Source organism: Pituophis catenifer, unplaced genomic scaffold, assembly GCF_029215685.1.
Source record: "Pituophis catenifer annectens isolate HBS135680 unplaced genomic scaffold, rPitCat1.0.hap2 SCAF_10, whole genome shotgun sequence".
In the NCBI taxonomy this organism is placed as follows: Eukaryota; Metazoa; Chordata; class Lepidosauria; order Squamata; family Colubridae; genus Pituophis; species Pituophis catenifer.
The window spans coordinates 1,809,001-1,831,173 of NW_027256890.1; the positions used below are offsets into that span (position 1 = coordinate 1,809,001).

The window sequence follows — 22,173 nt, forward strand, 5'->3', positions numbered from 1 at the left end:
AGGGCAGCTGAAGAGAAGCCGGGCTCCTGGGCATACCCATGCCGTGGAGCTGCAGTGTTTACAGGTGGCCTCTGGTGGACAACGCAGTGGTCATCCTTCCCCTTGAAAAGGGGTTGCCTTCGTTATGGCAAGGTGGCCTTGCCAATGGACAATGATCGCCTCCAATGGGCAACGATTGCCAGCTCCAGTTTTGAGGGGTCCTTGGTGTCCTCTGAGCTTGGTTCTTTTTTCCCCACCTGTTTCATGACCCAAAGTAGGTAATGTCATCAGTGCTAGTCAGTACTGGTCAGGCTAGCACTGATGGTGTTACCTAGATTAGGTCATGAAACATCTGGAAGAAATCAATCAAGTTCAGAGAGCACCAAGGCCCCTCAGCTCAACCCTGAGCTACAAATATTATTATACAATATTATCCTATTATATATTATATAATATATATTTATATTATATATTATATTATATTTATATTAATTTTATTTTAATATAATAAATATATATATAATTATTATATTCTCCTATTCTTTTAGCATCTTATGGCCATCAGTTGTTTGTATCTTATTATTTATGTTGACTGCTTTTATTTAGGATCGTATGACTATCCCTGAGTGTTGTATCATGATTTATTATGAATGTATTTTATGATTATGTTCATGGTTTATCATTGTTGTTTTGCATGTACATTGAGAGCTTATGGACCAAAGACAAGTTCCTTGTGCGTCCTATCACACTTGGCCGACAAAGAATTCTATTCTATTCTATTCTTAGCTCCAGCTTTTTTTGGGGGGGGTTCTTAGTAGCCCCCCTTGCAGGCCTTGATCCCCAGTTTCCCCACTACGGCCCCATCACCCCTTGGCAAATAAGAGCCAGCCTCGCGGAGAGTATTTGTTCGATATTATTTGTTTTTCTGCGCAAACATATATCGGTGCCCCTTAACATGACTGTAGGGAGACAGAAAAACATTCCAGAGGCAAAAATCAAGGCGACACAGAGGAGAGGAAGGAGGCATTCGCACAAGGCGCCTTGGCCAAGGAACAGAAGTCCAGAGCACAGTCCACATCAGGCACTGGTCCCGGGGGCCCCACCACATCCAGGCCCCCCCCTCTTTCTCATCGCTTTGCAGGGTTGGCCGGAAGAGCAAAAGCAGGCGAGGCGTTGGAAAAGGAGACCTCGACGACGTCCAGCCCTCCGTGGCTGCTTCGGGCACGGGCACCGCTGCCCCCTCTGAGGTCGCCTCCCCCGGCAGCGCTTCGGATGCAGGAGACCCCGAATCATTCACAGTGTGGAGAGGGAAGGAGCATCAGGCCAGGTGGAGTAGTGAGGCAGGTCACTGCGGCACACCGTCGGTGGGGCAGCCAGCATTGCATAGGAGCTCAGGGCATGGCGCGCCACACGGGCCCTTTTCTATCCTCCAGGATTGGGTCACCACTCAGCTCAAGAGCCGTCTTCAGCGAGACATCATCCTGACAAACTCTGCAGAAAAGGGACGAGGCCAGAGAGACAGTGCTGGACAGGACCTTCTCCCACTGACCAAGGGTCCTTCTAGACCAGCGTTTTTCAAAGTTGCCAACTCCCAGAATTTCCCAACCAGCTTTGCAATTGAAGTCCACACATCTTAATATTGCCAACTTTGCCAACAAAAAACACTGGTTTAAATCTCATTATTCAGATTTACAGCAGTTTTCCAGAAACAGAGAGCGTTTCTGTAAAGGAATTTGGGGGAAGGTATGAAAGAGACACCCAAAGAAGACGTGGAAAAGCGGTTATGTGCCCAGAGAAAGAAGGAAGAGGGAAAAGAAACTCAAAATAGTGGACCTTGACTCTGCTTAGTATAAGAAGGAACAGACAGCAACCTGGGAAGCCTTTCAACATGGGTGTCAGACAGGCCAGGTCAAGAAACTGGGGGTGGAGGTGGGGATCCCAGGAATTCATGCATTTATTGTATTGATTTGATTATAGCTGCCCCCCCAAAAACGGACTCAGGATGGCCAACGTAATTGCAAAATAACTGAAAAAAAGAGATTATACAAATAAATGGATACTTTTTTACTATTATGGGGTATAGGATTAAATAACAGAATCTTGAAAGCCTGTTCAGGCATCTTGTTGTTCTTTCTTGTACTAGCTTGAGCTTCTCGTGCTTCCTTCTGTCTCATGGTCTCGGCCAACTTTCACCTAAGCAGCCCTTCCCTCCTCTGTCCTCCCCTTTCCTTCCTTTCCCTCCCTTCCCCTTCCCTCCCTCCCTCCTCCCTTGACTAGCTCTTTCATATCTTCCCCAAGTTCAGCTCACAATTTCTTCAATTGCTCAAGCCCCAATTTCCTAACAGTGAGAACAATGATCCAGTGGAACGACTTGCCTCCAGAAGTTGGGAATTCTCCAACCCTGGAAGTTTTTAAGAAGCAATTGGACAACCATTTGTTTGGAAAGGTATAGGATAGGGTTTACTGCCTGAGCAGGGGGTTGGACTAGAAGACCTCCATGGTCCCTTCCAACTCTGTTACTCTGTATAATTGGAGATGATGCTGGGGGTGGGAAATCTGCCATTTTTTATTTCTTGCTTTCTAAATAAAATGTCCATTTTAAATTACTTAATGTAAGAATTACATTATGTTCATGATTAGCGACTCTGGGAACTATTTCAAGGTGGGCTGGAAATGCCACAAGTAACTGTATTAGCAGGTCAGAAGGCATCTTAAGAGCCTTTCCACCAGGGATGGCATTCACTTACCTTCTCTACCGGTTCACAAATGTGAGCGCATGCGCAGAGCATCAAAAATGGGACGTGATGTGCAGGCAGTTGGGCGGAGCCTCTGGTAGCTGCCGCTACTGTTTCGCCCGAACCGGATAGAACTGGCTGAATACCACCACTGGCTTCCACAGGGGGCTTTAGCAGCCCTTCTTGGCCAGCAAAGCCCATTTTCTTCTGGCTCAGCTGCCCAAATCACAAATGGCAGAACATCCATGTTTGTGTCTAGAGACCTGTTTGAGTTGGGGGTGGGAAGAACCCCCCCTCCCCCAGCTCCTGACTCTGAGTCTCCCCCATCCCTGGGCTGCAACAGGTACAGAAGCCTCTTAGAGCCAGGCCACTTTCCTTTTTCTAACCTTCTAAAGTCAGGGGTGAGGGGTGGGAGCTGGCCAGAGGCCCCTTTCTACTCTCCTTTAGAGGCTGGGGGGGTGGTATCTGTGTGCGTGCGTGCGTGCGTGCAGATCATCCCTGCCATTTTCACAGCAGCTGGCCGAGGTCAGTCGTGAGAAGAATTGTGAGGCCCGTAGACCAGGAGTGGGTTCTACTTATCTTTACTACCGGTTCGCAAGAACCGGACAGAACTAGGAGCAATCCACCACTGCCGTAGACCCCTGCTGAGCCTTTATTGAGTGCCTCTTAAGAGCCTCTACATGCTGTAATAAACAAGCTACAGGAAAGGATCTTTCTCCAAGCAGCCACGTCTCCCAGCTCCATGGCTGCTTCCCTCCCTGTGGCCAATGGACAGCCCCCCTCCCTCCGCTCACCTTCAAAGTCCACTCGCCCATCCCCGTTCAGGTCGACATCCCGTATGATGTCCTCTATGTCTCGGTGTCCCACCTGCTGCCCGAGGAGCTTCCTCATAGCTTCTCGCAGTTCGTTGGTGCTGATTTCTCCGTCTCCGTTGGTGTCAAACTGCACAAAGCACACCAGGAGGAACCACAGAGTTGGTGGCTCCCCAAAGGCTTTCCGTGGATCTCTCAAAGCTGCGGCTTTTTTTTTTTTTTTTTGATTTATATGCCGCCCTTCTCCGGAGACTCAGGGCGGCTTACAATGCGTTAAGCAATAGCCTTCATTCTTTTGTATATTTTATACAAAGTCAGCTTATTGCCCCCACAAACTGGGTCCGGCTTGACCCAACCTAGCCCACTACACGTGACTACACTTTGGTTTTACACCTCACACCTTGAGAGTGTCCCTTGAAAGCCGTTGGCCAACAGCAGCATTAAATGCAATGACATGCAAGTGTGAATTGCACTTTCAATTCACGAGGGGAACTGAGACGAGGCCATTCCCAGTGGAGGGATTAGGAGGGAGTTCTTCTTATCTTCAGAGCGGCAGCTGGAAAGTAGGGCTGCGCAGCTCTTCAGACGCGGTCTCCAGAAAGTGCTTTGGCGTGTGCAGGAAAGTGAACCTGACACCTGCCTCCAGCAATTTCTATCAACCCCCTGTTCTCAACAGGTGCAACGCGCATATTCCATGTGCCACAAAGCAATTCTTTGAGATTCAATCCTAAGCACACCTACTCCAACTAGGGAGGAAGCAGCGATGGGAAAGAAAACAAGGAGAATAGCAGCAGCACCGCCATCCCGTCCAACCATCGAGTAAGGAGAAAACACCACCAAGAGAATCGGGGAAAGAGACCTTTGTCCCCACCCCCCCACCCCCAAGAAGAAGGCAGAAAAACAATCCTCCCTCCGAGAGGAAGAGAAGAGACATGACGCAAATGGTTTCTCACCTCCCTGAAGGCATCTCGCAGCTCCTTCACCCCAATCATGTCGGCCGTCTCTGCCAGCAGCTTGGGTCCCATCAGTTCCACAAAGTCATCAAAGTCTACATGGCCGCCCACTGAGGACACAAGGAGGGAGAATGTGCAGAAGGCGGTTACAGCTGAGCACCCCCATCCAAACCCAGACTCCGGCCGCACCGTCTGGACGCTACGGGATGTGCACAAGTGGCCCCACACGGGGTGGAGAAGACAGCATGCGCTGGGGGACTCCATGCAGCTTGGCCTGTGCCTAAAAGGGCACAGAAACAATTGACGTCTAAAAAGGAGCAGATTACCTGTCCAGCCAGGGCTGCCTGCCCCCCCACCTAACACCCCCTCCCCCACTGTTTTGCAACTGCTGGGGGAGGCCACAGAGTCTGCATGTACAGAAGAAAAATAAGTATTTTCAAACGCAAACTTCCTACTGAAACAAAGTGTGTAAAATTTTAGGCTTGTTATGAGTTCATGTCACGATGTCACAGCACAAATGTGCGCTTAAAATAAACTCATGAGCTATAGACCTAAAATTGCAAGGATCTGCTGTTTCTCATGATTATATTTTTCAATCTGAATTTCTTAGTTTAAATAGACTCGGCATCCTTTTTTCTGCAACCAACATTCTCGTCACACCAGTTCAGCGGGATAAATTGAGACCAAAGTACGTTCACAGCTTGGCATGGAATAAAAGCAAGCAGCTCTGGATTCAGACTGACTCATGACCCAAAACATTCCCAGGACGGTAACATTTACGGCTGTGAACCACTCGAAGAACCCTGGATGGCCTCCCTGAAGAAAGAGTGGAAAATATTTTTCTCTAGTGAGACTGGAAACATTCTCATAAATACTTGGCAAGACAGCCAGAGCCATGTTCCTCAACCTTGGCAACTTTAAGGCTTTAACTCCCAGAATTTCCCAGTCTCCCGTGAATTCTGGGAGTTGAAGTCCACCCATCTTCAAGCTTCCAAGGTTGAGAAACACTGTTATAGCTGATCCTGAACCATCGTTAAAGTTTTCAAGAAAAGATTGGAGAACCATTTGTCCAAAATGGTATGAAGAGTGCTCCCCTGAGCAGGGGTTGGACTAGAAGGCCTCCAAGTTCCCTTCCAGCCCCTCAATTCTATGCTTGGTATAAAAAGAGCTACCAACAGGGAAGAGTGCAGGGCTTGGTGACCAAAAGGGCATACTTGGCAAAGGCCATTGACTGGGGAAGGAGTAGATGGGCTCAGCTTTGATTTTCAGCTTTATACATGCATACAGATTAGATTAACAGAGTTGGAAGGGACCTTGGAGATCATCTAGTCCAACACCCTGCCAAAGCAGGAGACCCTACACCATTTCTGATGGATGGCAGTCCAGTCTCTTCTTGAAAGCCTCCAGTGATGAAGCTCCCACAACTTCCGAAGGCAACTTCCGTTCCATAGGTTGATTGTTCTCACTGTCAGGAAATTCCTCCTTATTTCTAGGTTGACTCTCTCCTTGATCAGTTTCCATTCATTATTCCTTGTTTGGCCTTCAGGTGCCTTGGAAAACAGCTTGGCCCCTTTCTCTCTGTGGCAGCCCCTCCAATATTGGCAGACTGCTATCCTGTCTCCCCTGGTGCTTCTCTTCACTAGACTGGCCAGGCCCACTCCCTGCAACCGTTCTTCATTTGTTTTAGTCTCCAGTCTCAGAATCCTCTTGGTTGCTCTTTTCTGCATTCTTTCTAGAATCTCAACATATTTTTTATATACATGTGCGCATGCATGCGTGTGCGCTCACACACGGACGCACACACTCACAGAGGCAAGCACAGCCACAGCCTGGGGACCACTGCAGCTCTTAGCACCGGATTCCTTTTCTCTCTTACATTTCAAGATGGCAGCACCAGTGTCACTTTCTCCTTTTTCATAACTTCCAAAGAGTTGCTTATTTCCCAAAACAAAACGATGCTTCGCCTCGAATGAGGCATCTGGTGGTTCAAGGCAATCGCAGGTCCCCTGATTAAGTCAGCCTCCGACTCTCTCGCTGCCCTGCTGCTGCTGCTGCTGCTGCTGCTGCTGCTAATTTACTGCAAAATAATTACTTTCTGCCCTTCTTGGAGGAAAGGGCAAGACCAGAACAGAATTCGCCTTGCCAGGCCAACTGGAACTGATTTAAACCAACCGAGGCTGGTTTCCGTCCCCCCAGCAAGGCAGCAGGAACCCTGGAGGAAAGGGGTGCAGCAAAGCGAGAAGGCGATTACGCATGTGGGAGTCACGTTCCCGTCTCCATCTGGCCTTGCGACGGGAACTGTGCTTGGGGGACAATCCTTCTGCTTGCCTTGCTCTGAGCGAGCGGGAGGATGTGCAAGCCACTGAGCAGAGCCGCTCCCTACCTTCATCCCCAACTGGCGCCCCCCCCCCCCCGACTGCAAGGGGCTGCTCAGTCCGACCCCCCCTCAGGGTGGGAGCCAAGGAGAAGTCCTCTGGGGGTCCAGCCTTCGCTCCAGCCGATTGAGTGACGGGAGGCAGCCCCTCTCCAGGTCAGCTTGAACCCAACCTCCTGCTTTCGCTACTCTAAAGCAGCTTTTCTCAGCTCGGAAGATGTGTGGACTTAAGTTCCCTTAGTTCCCCAGTCAGCATGAATGAAGACTTCAACAACTCCCAGAATGCTGGCTGGGAAATTCCAGGCATGGAAGCCCACACCTTCCAGTTTGAGAGACATGGGTCGGTGGCTACAAAAAAATCAAGAGGTGTCTGGGAACATTTTTTCCTAATTTAACAGATTTTATCAAAAGAAATAAGCTTGCTGTTGCTCTTTCGGTTGCACTACCTTCTCCTTAAAATGTAGGTTAAAATAACAACAACAACAGACACAATGCCATCACGGTACCCCAGTTGCTTGAGAAGAACTATTGTGGATGAAAGCCAATGCCGGCTGAAGAACCAGCAGCTGTGGCTTCACATTTTTGTGTATATAATATTAATAATATGGTCCCAGAACTGAACACAGAACTCGTGGTAAGTCTACCAGTGTAGTAAATGACTTTTTTTTGGTTTTAATCGCAATAATACACACACTAACAACTGCTCTAAACTCAATGTAAATTGTTCTAAACTTGACTGTAAAAAACATGATATCTGTAATAGAGTTGTCAAAGTCTGGAATCCTCTACCTGATCCAGTTGTCTCAGCTACAACATTTTCACAGTTTCAGTCACAAATGGACTTCCGTGGCCCTTACATCATACTTAAGTGGTCAGTGGAGGGGGCGTGCATAAGTACACTAACGTGCCTATTGTCCCTGTCATTGTATTTTTATTCTTTCATTCTTGTTCTCTTTTTGATAAATTCTAATTAATTAATTAATTAATTGTAAACAGTCCCTTTCCATGGTTTCAAAATGATGGTTTGAGTGATGCTGCTTAAATTCACAAAGTGTGTGATTGTAACTAAACTGGAACAGGGGACTTTCAGCTTCTGTACACTGCAGGAATTAAAGTGTCTTAATGTGCCTCACACAAACCATCGCATTAAGCCTGCATAGGAGATTTGGAATGATGAACTCGGTTTTGGGTTGAGTGAAGTGTGTGAACCAAGCCAGAGTCTCCTTGGCCAAAGCAATCCTCCTATCCTTGCAAAAACACTTGAGCTGGTCCAGGAAAGAACGATGAAGCTGCACGAGGGACAATCCCCTCCACCCCACCAAGGCAGCCGTACAGGGGAGTGGATGATGGCAGGCCCCCCGAGAGGAAACGGGGCACCTTGAGGAGCAGTGGGCTGACTCTCTCCTCCGTGTGTTGGCTGAGCTTTCAGGCGCGCAGATCCCACCGGTGGCCATGCAGGGATCATGCCTGGCGCAAGGCTGGGGTTCTACTTGGGCGAGGAAGCAGGCAAAGGTGGGAGCAGGAAGATGGGGCCGGAGAGAGAAAAAGCATCCAGGAGAGGCCGGGCACACACACACACCCTGGCAGCAGGCAGGTGGGTGGCTGCCACTCACAGTTCATGTTGATCTGCTGCGACAGTTCGATCAGCTCCATCTCGGTGGGCATGTAACCCATGGTCCTCATGCAATTCCCCAGGTCTCGGCAGTTGATGTAGCCGTCTCGGTCTCGGTCAAACTCTTTGAAGGCTTCTCTCAGCTCTGTGGGGTCAAATGCAGGTGAGGGAGGGGCCTGTGGAGGGGGACAGGTCTTTTGCCCTCGCCTCTTGCAAAGCCTGGCCCTGGAGGGTCTCTCATCTAGGGTCTGGGAGGGGGTCTCTGCCCCCCACTGCTGACTGGAGCTCGAGCAACACACGTGTTCCTGCAGAGCCCCCCTCCAGCCCTCCCTGAGATTTCGCCTCTTCAAGGAATCAGCTTGCAGTGAAGCCAAGAAACCCCACCATCACTCGGATCTTCCAAGGGGGAGCAATTCCCCAAGAGGACGGCTATGGCGCTTGGCAGAAGCCCAGGGAGGTCATGTGGAACAGGTGCCAAAACTGGCAGGTGAACGGGGGTCCTGAAAAGAAGGTGGCAGGGGGGCATGTGTGGGAATTGGTGCTTTCTCCTCCGATCAGCCTCCTGGGGATTCAGCAGACCCTCAGCCTTGGAGCAAGACCCCCACCATTATTGTCTTCTTCCGCAGGTGTAAAGGAGCTAGCGACTTGGCTAACTTTTGTGCCCTTTTGGGAGCAGAGAAGGGGATGAGTGACAACGCCCCCCCCCCTCGACTCATCAGAGGTCTTTTTAAGTCACTCTCGGTGGCCCCCACAGAGCTAAAGGCATGACTCTCAGTGGAGATCATCCAGGTCGTGGTTGTCCCAAATATGCTTTTCCAAAAGGCAATTGGACTTCCTTGGTTTTTCTTTGAAAATGTTTTGTTTCTCAGGTTTCTTCACTTCTAACCGACTGGTGGAGGATGGAAGGATTGATATTCTTTGCAGTCACCTCGTGGTTAGCACTCCAAGGGCCAGTTGTAACGTTAAGAAGCAAAACGTTTTTCAAAGGGAAAAAAAAAAAACCCAAGAAAGTCCAGTTGCCTTTTGGGAAAAGCAGCTTTGGGGTAAAGCCACATACGATTCCACTCAAAGCATCTCAGAGGATCCTGGTTTAAACCAGAAGTCTTCAAACTTGGTAGTTTTAAGACTTGTGGAGTTCAACTCCCAGAATTCTCCAGCCAGCATAGCCAAGTTTGAAGACCTCCGGTTTAAACTAGCGGTCCCCAATCCTCAGGCCGTGGCCCACTGCTGGGCCATACAAGCAGCAGGCAAACACACATGCGTGTGAAGCTCCACTTGTGAGAGCGGTGGGCACCCATACACAACTATTCCCCCTCTCCCCCCACTCTCTGCCAGGCTGCCAAGCCAGTAAGGTTGGGGACTAAGGTTTAAACTAAGAACCTCTCCAAAACTCCCCTAGTGTCTCTGTACTCTCCCCCCAGGCAGGGACTCAGAGTTGCTTGGATCACAGATCACTTTTCGTGAATCCAGAGTCCCAGAGTCTCATTCTGGCACCCCAGCAGGATGCTTCTTTGCTGCCGATTCAAATCCCCACTTCCAAATCAATCTGCCACCCAAACATATTTCTCCAGTTTTCACACTTCTCGGAATGTATGTAAGGATGCAAGTTTTCACACAAAGTATAATCTAATCTGTGTACATTTGTGGGTGGGAAATACAGAACAACCGCTTGCAAAGATAGATTGGTAGATGGGTGAAAAAGAGAGAGACAGACAACATGCATAAATGCATGTCAATTTTTATGGCTCTTTTTTTTTTAAAAGTTGCCAGTTGCTGGAGAAGTGGGAGACAACTAAAGATTGAAAATACAAGAACTGGAGTCTCCGACATGAATGGCCCTCTTTCCCTTTTACAGTCCTCTAAACCAGGGGTCTCCACTCTTGGCAACATAAAGACTTGTGGGTGGGGAAATCTGGGAGTTGAAGTTGCCCAGTGTGGAGACCCCCTCTCTAAAACAGTAAAAGAAAAGAGGAAACATCTCACCGTCGATTTCTTCTGGACGCAGCTCTCGGTCCTGCAGGGGGAAAGTTCCTGTGGTTAAAACCGGCTCTTCATTCCTCAGAGCATACACTGAGTGCGCTGACATGGGAAGTGAGGAAAAGGCATGAGGGGCCATGGGGAGGTCATCGGGTCCAGTAGACAATCTGGCCAAGAGCGTTTGCAGCCGAACTCCCTCCGCCCTCCTGTGGCTCATCCATGTAATTCAGGGGTACCTGAAGAAAAGGCCTCCCTCCTAAGGACAGAGGATGGCGGATGTGGTAGAGGGGGTGGGGAGGGAGAGCCCCTTTCTCAGGTGGGGGGTTGGACTACAGGACCTCTGGGTTCCCTTCCAACTCTGTTTTTCTGTTCTGTTACTCTTCTTTCTATGATCCCATCCCATGAACCCAAAGAAAGTTTGGAATGGTATAGGACTGTGATGGCGAACCTATGGCATGGGTGCCACAGGTGCCACACGGAGCCATATCTGTGGGCACACGAGCATTGCCCTACCTCAGTTCAGCATGCATGTGCCCGCTGGCCAACTGATTTTGGGGCCTTCTGGGCCCATTGGAAGTCGGGAAACGGGCTGTTTCCGGGCCTCCGGAGGGCCTCTGGGGGAGTGGGGAAGGCTGTTTTCACCCTCCCCAAGCTCCTAGAAAGGCTCTGGAGCCTGGGGAGGGCAAAAAAATGGGCCTACCAGGCCATCGTATGCCAAAAGCGGGGGGAGAGCGGAGGGGTCACTCGCGCATGCGTGGGGGGATGGGGTGCATTTAATTATGGGAGTGGGCACGCGCACACGCAATCCCCCCCATTACCCCCGCTTTTGGCACACGATGGCAAAAAGGTTAGCCATCACTGGTATAGGATCTCCTGTCATAGGGAGGGGCTTGGACTAGAGGACCTCTAAGGCCCCTTCCAACCCTATTATTGTATGTTCTATGTTCCTTCCTTCCACCCTGTTTCAGCTGCAGCCTCCACCTCCCCCCCCCCGCCACTCCTGCTCTTCAGGGCAGCAAGAATGGCCCAGCCTTAGCCCAGAGATGCCGTTAGGAAGGGATCCTGGGGTGGACGAAGGAGGAGGGGCCAACAAAGGCATGAAGCAGCCAAGATGGGCCTTGCGCTTCAGAGGTGGAGGATGGGGAGGGAAGGAGGGAAGGAAGCTCGTTTGGAGCAGAAGAAAACTCTGTGGCTGCCATGAATAGAAGCAAACCCAGCTGGAAATGCGCTGCTTAAGGGGGAAACATCTCTTCTTCCATAGGATGCTGCTGGCTCCCAGCCCCTCCCCCCTCCCCAATCTCCTTGTCTGACAAAGCCACGGAAGGCCGGCTACTCCACCTAGCATGCTCCTGCCCTGAGCCCAGGGTGGCTCCAAGGGGAGCAGAAAGGCTGAACCAGACAGCAAATCCCTTTCAGATGGCCTCCCCGCCTGTCCCCCCCACTTCTTTCCAGATGCCACCTCCCCTTTCTTCTGCTAGGCTGGGAGGGGGGAGTGAGCAGGAGGGGCTGCGAAGGAGAAAAAGCAGCTTCCTTGCTTATGGGCAATCTCTGCGGGAGATCAGTTGCAGCCATTGGCTGGTTTGGGGCAAGGATCCCTCAAGGGTGCGGAGAGCAGTAAGGCAACAACAGGAATAATCACCCAGAGAGCTGGAGCTGAACCCAGCCAGATGCTGCCCTGGCAGAGCAGTTGAGAGGAGACGGGGGAGGGGGAGGGTTAAATAACTTTTAGGGCGCCCTGAGGAGAGCTCTGGAGAAGGATGATCCCCTAACAGGCATCCTGGTGTAACGGTGGGTTTGCAACGTTCCGGGGGTGGGGGGGGCAGGGGGGAATGACACATAGGAGATGGCCCAACTGTCAGCCGTTTCTCCCCTCTGCCGCTCCATCAGCCCCCACATGGCGCCTCTTGAAGGTGTCCTCCACCTGAGCTCAGCGTAGCATCGCTTTCCATGGTCCCCCTGCTGCAGTTCAGGTCTCCGTGTCATGTTCCTGCAACTAAGGGGTGTTCGGGGCACGGGAATCTCCCCGAGCATGGGAAGGGCCAGGCAGGGGAGGAGGAGAGGTCTCCGGGGGTCTCGGAGCAGCCCCTTCCAGCCCTGGGCGCAGGCGATTCTGTGCCCCCTGTGGGCAGCCTGTCCCAAGAGGGTGCTGCTGTGACTTACATACCGGCTGCCTGTTCTCCGCGAATCCCTTCCTCAGGAAGATGCAGGCTGGGCCCAGCAGGTTGTGCATCACCGCGCAGTTCTGGGCCAGCACCAGCAGCCCAGAGCCCTGGCCCTGGCCCTCGATGGCCGACGGCCCCTCCTCACTCAGCTGGACCGCCTTATAGCAGGCCTTCTCCTCCTGGTGGATCTTCTTGGTCAGTTCAGCAGCAAGCAAACAACACAACAGAGGAAGTTACCTCTCTGCGCCTCCGGCCTCAGGTGGGCACCCCGAGAATCACCCCTGCCTCTGGGACACCCCCCCGCCCTCCCTGCAACCCCTTGAAGTGGCACAGCCTTCTCAGCTGAGGATGGTTTCAGAGGACCAGCTGTGGGGTTCTAGGGGAAAAGCTACATCTTTCAGGCACAGAATGTTCTACCTCCCAGACACCTGGTACCTGGCTACCCTTCCACAATCTTTCCCATCGCCCTGCAGTTTGGCCTCAGTGTAAACTCACATTCGCTTCAAAGAGAGGACGCAAGTTTACATGTCTTTGTAAATCACTCAGAGAGGGCTGTAAAGCACTATGAGGCGGTACTCTTGCTCTTGCAAGTCAAGCAGCCTCCTCCACTCTCCGGACTTTACTTCTGCAATGACATCAAAAGCCACACAGTCCTTCCAACAGACAGCAGACCCAGCATGGAAGAAGGGCTGCTGGATTCACTTCGGTCACTGGTCCTAAGCAAAGAAGGCTTGGAGAGGCCAGGACAATCCAGCAAGAGTGCAACCGGCAACTGCCTGGTCCCAACATATTGCTAACTCCGAAGGCAGGACCCAAGAAACCAGCATTTCTCAACCCCCATAACTATTGAGGTGGGAGATAAACAAGAATATTCACATCTCCAGATGTCTGGGGCCCAGCAGCCCCCAGCATGGCAGATGTGGAGGGGTAATGGACCGTATGGATGACCTTCGGGGAGGAGGGGAAGAGATGCTGCCTAGGAAACAATCAGAGAGAAGAGATTGAGAAGCCCCAGACGCTTAAACGGTCAGAGGAAGAAACTTAGGAAGGAGCTGCCTTAATTGATCAAGGATTTAAAAGGGGTGGCAGGAAGTTTCTACCTGCAAGATTCTTTTAATGCAACCTTACAATACAGTAGATTTATCTCATCTGTTTGTATTTCCTGTCTGGCTCACCTGACATGAGGGGGATCCCCTTCCCAAGAGTGTACGTTGCTATTTTTAAGACCAAGACAGTAGCAAAAACAAGAAAGGTGGGATAAAAATATCTAAAAGAATATTAATAAAAGACCTTTCAGAGAAGGTGAAGCTCTAGCAGAGACCCTCAGCCTTTAGGACAAGGTTTGCTTTCGGTGTTCAGGGATGGAAGTTCCAGGTAACAGTCCACCTTCTCTGCCTCAGATAGGATTGGATAAAATACCCCGTGAGGTTTTTGAGGGAGGAAGGAGCCACAGTTGCTTGTGTCTTCATTAGGGCTTCCTCTAGAGCAGGGGTCTCCAACCTTGGCAACTTTTAGACTTGTGGACTTCAACTCCCAGAATTCCTCAGCCAGCAAAGCTCCACAAGTCTTAAAGTTGCCAAGGTTGGAGACCCTGGTCTAGAAGCAGTTTTTTTCAACCATGGCTGCTTTAAAATGTGTGGACTTCAGCTCCCAGAATTCCCCAAGCAGCATGGCTGGTTGGGGAATTCTGGGAGTTGAAGTCCACACATCTTAAAGCGGTCACAGTTGAGAAACACTGTTCTAGAGTCTTCACCTGCCCCCTCTCTACAAACGGGGGGGGGGAGTCTGCCCATTTGATTCTCATCAGAAAAGCCTCCCAGGGCCCCAGGCTGTCATCCCTGCTGTGGGGAAAGGCCTGTTGTCACGATGGAGGTCACTCCTTGCCTTGTTTTTACAGACTGCGCAAAAGAGCCTGTGGGTTCAGACAAGCCAGAAAATGCAAACCTTTTGTGGGTCTGCTTCCTCCCTGCTTCCGTAAAAGCCCTTCCTGAATCTGTTCTTCGACTCACTTACTGAGCCCTTTCATTAGGGCTGCACTCCGTGCATGCACAGAAAACCTTGCATAGACTGACCAGCCATTTAGAATCCCTCAAATTTCTGCTGTGGAGGTTTTATTTCAAGGCGAACGGCTTGTGCAAAGGCGAAAGGGGAGCCCCCTCCCTCTGGAGAGTCCAGAGGTTTCCTGTGCAACACGGGAGACTTGCATTCTACTGTATGTAGAGGGCCGACCACACGTGCAATTGTCTCTCGCTCTTGTGCATGACACAGAGAGAAACAGGCAAAAAATCAGCAGCAGCAGCCAGCTATGACCTGGTTTAGCTCCACAGGAGCCGACTGCATGCTGGGTTTTAACCCACTGGATGCAGCACAGCCCCTACCTGACTCCCTCTCTGGGGGCGAGACCCATTCCCCTTGCCCCCTCCCCCCATCTGGGGCACAGCTTCTCCAACAGGCCTTCGGGGCTCCAGCTGGAATCCTGTCTGAGTGCTTCCAGGCCCAACAGAGAGTCAGTGGCTCACACCTTATATAGTCATGACCCCCCCACTCCAAGCTCTGGCAGAAACGCTCCTTCCCGACATTCCCATGCAGCTATAAAAAGCAGCGGTGCTCACAAGGACCTCTGCATTCGGTGCAATAAACATTTGCCATCCTATTGCTGATTTCATGAGAAGCCGAGAGCATTCCCCCCTTCCCCTCAAAGTTCCTCTGGCCCCATTTGAGAGCTACTGTTAAGAAGCTGCCACCCCATCATCCTGCTTGGCAGAATGCTTCCTGACAGGGCTGAGAATGTGGATTCAGGGGGCACCTGCACTGCCATGTGGAATGGCAACGAAGGTTTATGGCAGGGGACACACCCTGCCTGATGGGATGGCCGTTTTTTCTGTCTGGAACGCAGCCTGAATGGACTCGCTCCGGTCAGCTGCAGCTGGCGCTGGGGGTGGGGGCAGGAGCAGCTTCCGCAACCAAGATGTCCCCACGAAATAAGGTGGGCACTATTTCCCAATAATAGGTCCCCCTCCCTGGACCAATTGGAATGAATTTCTGGTATGGGCAGAGGTCCACACCCGGCTGGACCCAACATTCTTTTGAAGAGGAAAGCCTGGCCCAGGAGGGGCTTCTTGAGTCTGAAGGCAGAAGGGTTGACCTGCAGCAGATATGGAATACTTGGTCATGGGAAGGGGCAGCCAGGGGCATGGCTGGCTGGGGAATTCCACAAGTCCTAACGTTTCCAAGTTTGGAGAAGGCTCCTGCTTTAAACTGGAACCTTCAACTCCAGAGATGCTTTTTCTAAGGACTCAGAGCCGCATCTTCTTATCCTCGCTTCGGCCAAAGGGAGAGCAGGGACGGCAGGACACAGCACCGAAATCACCATCCACACCCATTTTAGTAGGTCCCCTCCTGGTTTCTCAGCCTCCACACCCCCAATCACCAAAAACTCATCTGGGTTGTAGGCTTAATGCTGCAGACCAAACCCAATGCAGTGACCAACTCTGTTGGCCGCAATACAAAAAGGTTGTTGAGGAGCCAGAGAGCAAAGAAAAGCAGCAGAGATGGTGAGAGGCTTGGAATATAAACTTTATGGAGGGTGGGTACAGGAATACAGTATACCAGAGTCGGAAGGGACCTTGGAGGTCTTCTAGTCCAACCCCCTGCTCAGGCAGGAAACCCAATGCCACTTCAGGCCAATGGTTGTCCAATCTCTTCTTAAAAACCTCCAGTGTTGGAGCACCCACAATTGGCTGAGTTTAGCCTCAAGAAGAGCAGGCTAAGGGGAGACAGGCTGGCAATCTTGCAATACATGAAAGATGTCACAGAGAAGAGAGGGTGGATCTATTTTGGGGAGGGTGAAGGCATAGGACAAGAGCCGATGGACAGAAGCTTTACAGAGGAAGATCCATACTTGAAATCAGGAGGAACTTTCTGACTGCAAGAGCTCTGGAGCCATGGAAGAACCGGCCTCCTAGTGTTATGGAGGCTCCATCACTGGAGGCTTTCAAATACAACCTGGACAGCCATTTCTCTGGAATAGTCCAAGACTTTCTGCAGGGGTGAAACTGCAAGACTTCCAAGGTGCCCTTTCAACCCCAGCGGTTCTACGGTTCTATCCTTTAGTCCGTTGAATTCACCGTGAGAACACAGGTGGGGTTGTCTGCATATTCATTACAACTCTCATAACATTAGAGAGCCCGTGTGGTGTGGTGGTTGAGGCAGCAGTCTGGAATCTGGGTGGTGGTGAGTTCTAGTCCCACCTTGGGCATGAAGTCAGTTGGGGGGGGCCTTGGGCCAGTCACTCTCTCTCAACCCTAGAAAGCAGGCAATGGAAAATTACTTCGGAAAACTTGCCAAGAAAAGTACAGGAACTCATTAGTGGTAGTCCTCGACTTACGACCACAATTGAGCCCAACATTTCTGTTGTTAAGTGAGGCATTTGTTAAGTGAGTTTGGCCCCATTTTACGACCTTTCTTGCCACAGTTGTTAAGTCAATCACTGCAGTTGATAAGTTACTAACACCGTTGTTAAGTGAATCAACTTTGTCGGTCAGAAGGCCGCAAAAGAGGATCACGTGACCTTGGGACACAGCGTCGGTCATAAATACGAACCAGTTGCCAAGCATCTAAATTTGGATCACATGATCATGAGGCGGCTGCAAAGGTTGTGAGAGCGAAAAACGGTCATAAGTTACTTTTTTCAGTGCCGTTGTAACTTTGAACGGTCACTAAATGAACTGTTGTAAGTCGAGGACTACCTGCAGTCCAGGCAATCACCAGGAGTCAAAACTGACCACACACACACACACACACACACCCCTCAATCAAGGGGCCTTCTTCCCTTCTTTCCTTCCCCATTCAAGACCCTGCTGGTCTCCTCTGTAAAGCCAAAAGCACCAGGAGCTTCTCTGGGCACTGCCAAGGAAGATTTCCAAGACTGCAGTGTGGCAGATGATGCTCAGGGCTGCACATTTTGAAGACCCGGGTGCCATCAAACACAGACTTACCGCTCGTGAACAGGCGCCCCAATGAGACCTAGCTCCCTGATTGGGCTGTACGTTTGCACAGACATCCTTGGGGGTGTCCTTAAGGCTTCTTGGGGGTGAGGGGGGGGGTGATGTGGAGGAAGAGACAATTAGAATTTATGTGAGGTTCAGAGTCCTAAATTATATTTATCCTCTTTTGGAACATAATCTCTCAAGCTAATTTCTTTCTGAAACTTTATCTTGGGTGACTCAGAAGGAGGGCAGAGAAATCAAAAGCCCTGAAAATTGAGCTGAAGCCCCAGCCAATAAACCTAGTTAGGGTGCTGTATCAGCAGAGCTGAAGGTGATAATAAAGTACCAGAATAAGTACATGATAGATTCTTCAGCCTCCTTCAAAGGGTACCTCTTCCCATCAACTCTCTTGATCCGAGATTCAGCTGGAGGGACCAGCAGCTGCTTAGTCTGCCCAGCTGGAGATGGGCCAGAGCATCAGCCAGAAAGACCTCCACCCCCACCCACCTCACCCCCTGTCCTTGTTGGGACCTCATTTAAGCCCTTCTCCTTAAGGCACTCTGGACCTTTGGACAGAACATTCTCTCCTCCCCTTCTAGGAAGCGCTGCTGGGACCTGTGCCTTCCCACACGTCCATCCTCGGAGCCACGATGGAGACCCCAACTCAACATCAAAGTCATCCTAGCATCTCTCTGTCTCACACACAGGCACAAACACACACGCCTCTGCATGGGCACAGATCCTTAGAGCAATATGCCGCTTGATGACTTGCACACACAATAACCGCTTGTTCCAGATTCTCAGCTCCTGCTTGTTCCGACCAGCAGAACCTCAAACAACACAGGAAGAGGGGCAGAAGTGGGGCTCTGGTCAGCATATGTCCAGGGTGGGAAATGCCCCATAAGAGTGTGTGTTGGGGTGCGCAAGGAACATTGTTCAATTCCTTGCTATTATACACACACATGCACACTTCATTAGCACCACGTATATTTGTGCCTGGACTTCCATTAACACGTTTTTTTTCCTCTAGAACAGTATTTCTCAACCTTGGTAGCTTGAAGATGGGTGGACTTCAACTCCCAGAATCCCCCAGCCAGCTGGCTGGGGGATTCTGGCAGTTGAAGTCCATCCATCTTCAAGCTTCCAAGGTTGAGAAACACTGCTCTAGAACTCTTCCTGGCAAGCCTGCCCCTCTTCAAGCCCCAGTTCCTTGAAGGATCAGGCTCTGCAGGCCCAAGGAGGCCCCCTTGTCCTGCCTCTCTTTGAGAGCCACCAGCTGGGTGAGAACAAGGGATTATTTCTCCTTGCAGGGGGCAACCCAGTTGTGGGTTCCACTGAAGGATATCAGAACAAGTTTCTAGGAAAGCTTTGATGACTCATAATCATTAATCAATTGTCGTTAGCTTGGATTGGACGGGATAGTTTTTCCTTTCCTTAGTGCTCATTGCATAGCCTGATGTTCACCAATGCAGGACAGGAAAGCAGCTTGGGAACGGCCTAATTTTTTTTAAAACAACAACAAAAAATAAATGCAAAGTGCCCAAGCAAAAGGTCTAATCCAAGGGACCGGGGACCCCCAACCTGCAGCCAAAAAGTTGAGATGCTGGTTCGGGAAGGAGCAACGGTTCAGTCCTATTGTTTTGACTGCCATTTTGGCTTTTTAATCACTCCCAGGAGCCCTGACGGAGGCCTTTCCGCTGATGAGCCACAGATTGTTTCAGAAACTGGTACCTCCATTCAAAGCTTTGTCCCATTTTAGAAAAAAAAAAAGGGAGGGGCTTTGGTGAAAACCAGTAAATATTGTAGCGTTCCTCTATATTGCTGAGTTTCTTGGTTAAACTTCACGGTAGCTAAAATGATTTCTTGCAAAGGCGGTGCCAGGAAAATTGAAGGCATCATCAAGCTCCATAAAGCAGCTAATGGTACAAATTCCCAAGTACCACTTTGGCTGGGAATTCTGACTCTGCCATCCTCTGAAGGATGATCGGATGCAGAGTTAGCAAAACTTCAGCAAAGCCAGAAGCCCCCTTATAAAGCTGCATGCAACATAAGACTTGCTGGCTCATACAAACAATTTAGAAACAGTTTGGGAGTATAAATCTATCAAGGAAGCTCCACTGAACACTGAGCAAAAATATTGATCTCCTGGGGAAAAAATTCTCTCTCAGCAAACTTCTGGAGTAGGAGATGTTTACTCTCTCTTTCTCTCACCTGGAACTTGCCAGGGGAAAAAGAAAGGGGGGGGCAGGAAGGAAAGAAGAGGAAGTTCCTTCAAGTACCTTAAATGGAAACTGGTCTGTCTTTTTTTCCCCTCTACATCTCCTTTTCCCACACATAAACTACCAGCAGTGGATGGTGAGAAAACAAACGCAAATATTTGGGGACGTAACTAGCGATGCAGCTGCGTGCCCAACCCCTGGCACGGCGATCTTGCTATGGTTTCCATCTGTGCCTGGCACTAGGGAGCTCCCCAGCCCTGCAAAAGTCCGGCTTACGGCCCTTCAGCTGCCGGCGCTGCAGAAACTCCGACCGGCGTCTTTCAGAAGGGAGCGGGAGACGCCGGCGCCTGTGGGGAGGGGGCTTTGCCTCCCCCCCACCACAAAAGGTCCTCCTTAGCAGCCGCCTTCCCGCTTGCGGCGGATCCGCCAGACCCGCAATTCCAGCTGAGCAAACTGGAGGGAGCCTCCGCTAATCCGACACCCCCCGTTGCAAACTCACCCATTAGGCGACCACCACCTGCCCCGGGATACGAGAGTGCGTGGCCGGAGCCCCCCACCCGGCGCAAGAGGCTCCTTTGGCTGCTGCCCGAGATCCACGTGCCGCCTCTGCCCGCGTCTTCTCCACCCCCCCCCCCACGCCCCCCCGTCCCTCGGCCGCTGGGGAAGGGGCCCGCCGCGCTGGGGGACCTACCTTCCGCGAGAGGCTTCTCAGCGGAGACTTCACGCAGTTGCCCATCCCGGAGGCGGCCTTCCTTCCTTCCCGGCTCAGGCAGGGCAGCCGGCAGCCGAGCCCATCGGAGCAAAGGGCGCCCCCGGTCACCCCCGAGCCCTCTGGCTGCCGCGGGCGGGGCCTCTCCCTCCCCTCCCCCCTCCCTTCCTCCCTTCTTTCTTTCTGCCGCCTTTCGCCCAACTTTCTCCACCAAGAAGGGAAAGAGGGGAAGGCGAGGGAGGGAGGGAGGGAGGGAGGGAGAGGAATTATCTAATCTACCTCGGTTTAAAGCCCGACCCCTCCCTCCCTCTCCCCCCCCCCCGCCCCGCTTGGCAGGCAGGGAGCCGCTCTGGCTCTGAAGGGGAGCGGAGATTAAGGGCAAAGCGCCCCCCGCCCCATTGCCCTCCCCAGGGTCGGGCTTCTCTCTGCCTCCCGCTTCGCCGCCGAGCAAGGGGGCTCCCGGCCGGAGGGAAAGCCGCGGTGCGGGGAGGCAGGTGGGCTCCTCCGGGCAGCGAGCGGGGTGCCGGCGGGGAGGTCCAGAGTTGGCGCCGCTTAGCCTTCCGACGTTCAGGTGTGCGCGGGCAGCTGAAGGGGAAGCAACCGGTAAAGAGCGGGCAGATCAAAGGACTCTGAGCGAAGAGGAAGGAAGGAAGGAAGGAAGGAAGGCGCGTTCCGGCCAGTTCCCGGGAAACGGAGTCGGAAAGGGAGGCGAAGGCGCCGTCGGAGCCCCGCTTGGGTCGCCCTTTCTTTCTTCCACGCCCAGGAAGGCTGGGAAGGGACTCCACCTTCAACCTAGGAAACTGACCCATAGTTGAAATCAAGGGTGCTGGAGCTCAGCTGCCCCCAGGTCTAGCCAGCCCCCCCCCCAAGCCCCGCAGGAGGGGCTGAGCTTTCCAGGCAGCAGCTGAAGGGAGCCAGCTGAGGGTCTCTCTACCACAGCCAGCTAACTCCTACAGCCAACTTGCTCTGGCCAACTCACTGCAAGAGAACTCACAGGACAACCTGCAGGACCAGTGACACTAACGTCAAAGAATTGGTGGAATAGAGTCATTAAAGAAAGGATGCAAAAGGAGGGACAGAATGAGATGGGAATGGCAAAAATTAAAATAATGTTTATTAAAAATGATTAAAATAGAATTGTTGAAATTGTCCCACGGTGAGTTTTCCCATGGCGAGAGCTGGCCGTGGCAAACTGTCCAGCAGCGAGTCAGCTGTGGTGACTTAGTCATGGTGACTTGGCCACAGGAAGTTGGCTGTGGCAAGTTGTCCCATTCCCCCCAGCTGAGGACCTCTCTGCTCTCCTTCTCAGATCCAGGGAGCTCCAAGGGACATTCTCTGGAATGAGAGAAGGCAGCTCAGCTGAGCTTTCTTATGGGCTGCTTTTCAAGCAAGACTGAGCCCTTCCCTTCCTTGGGCACTTGGAGAAGGTCCAGAGGAGAGGAAACGCAAGGAATTATTCTACCGATACACTCAGGCCAACTGGAGTCTCTGCAGCCAGACATTCCTGGATCAGGGAGCTGATCCTTCAGAGCCCAGAACCAGGTTTATGAAGCTGAGAATCCAGCATATACAAAGAGGAGGGAAGGGGAAAGGAATAGACCATGGTGGGGCCCCGAATGGCTTGGCAACAGCCAGAGGGTTCTGGGCACAGCA

At 51.5% G+C, this 22,173-nt stretch overlaps 1 protein-coding gene across 3 annotated transcripts; it reads right to left on the bottom strand.

Moving 5' to 3' along the window:
• Window positions 1–1,159: 1,159 nt before the first annotated feature.
• CABP1 (calcium binding protein 1) lies at window positions 1,160–20,561 on the bottom strand. Of its 3 annotated transcripts, none has more exons than XM_070950866.1 (7): window positions 20,503–20,561; window positions 12,607–12,792; window positions 10,449–10,479; window positions 8,467–8,610; window positions 4,480–4,589; window positions 3,509–3,656; window positions 1,160–1,470 (listed from the first exon to the last, which is right to left on the bottom strand). In XM_070950866.1, the coding sequence occupies exons 1-7, from the start codon at window positions 20,545–20,547 to the stop codon at window positions 1,445–1,447; spliced, it is 690 nt and encodes a 229-aa protein (XP_070806967.1). In that variant the 5' UTR covers window positions 20,548–20,561; the 3' UTR covers window positions 1,160–1,444. The 3 variants fall into 3 exon arrangements, with proteins under 3 accessions (XP_070806967.1, XP_070806968.1, XP_070806969.1); XM_070950867.1 differs by having other exon boundaries at window positions 12,607–12,795; window positions 20,503–20,547; XM_070950868.1 differs by lacking the exon at window positions 20,503–20,561 and having other exon boundaries at window positions 10,449–10,460; window positions 12,573–12,672.
• Between the last annotated feature and the right edge of the window lie 1,612 nt (window positions 20,562–22,173).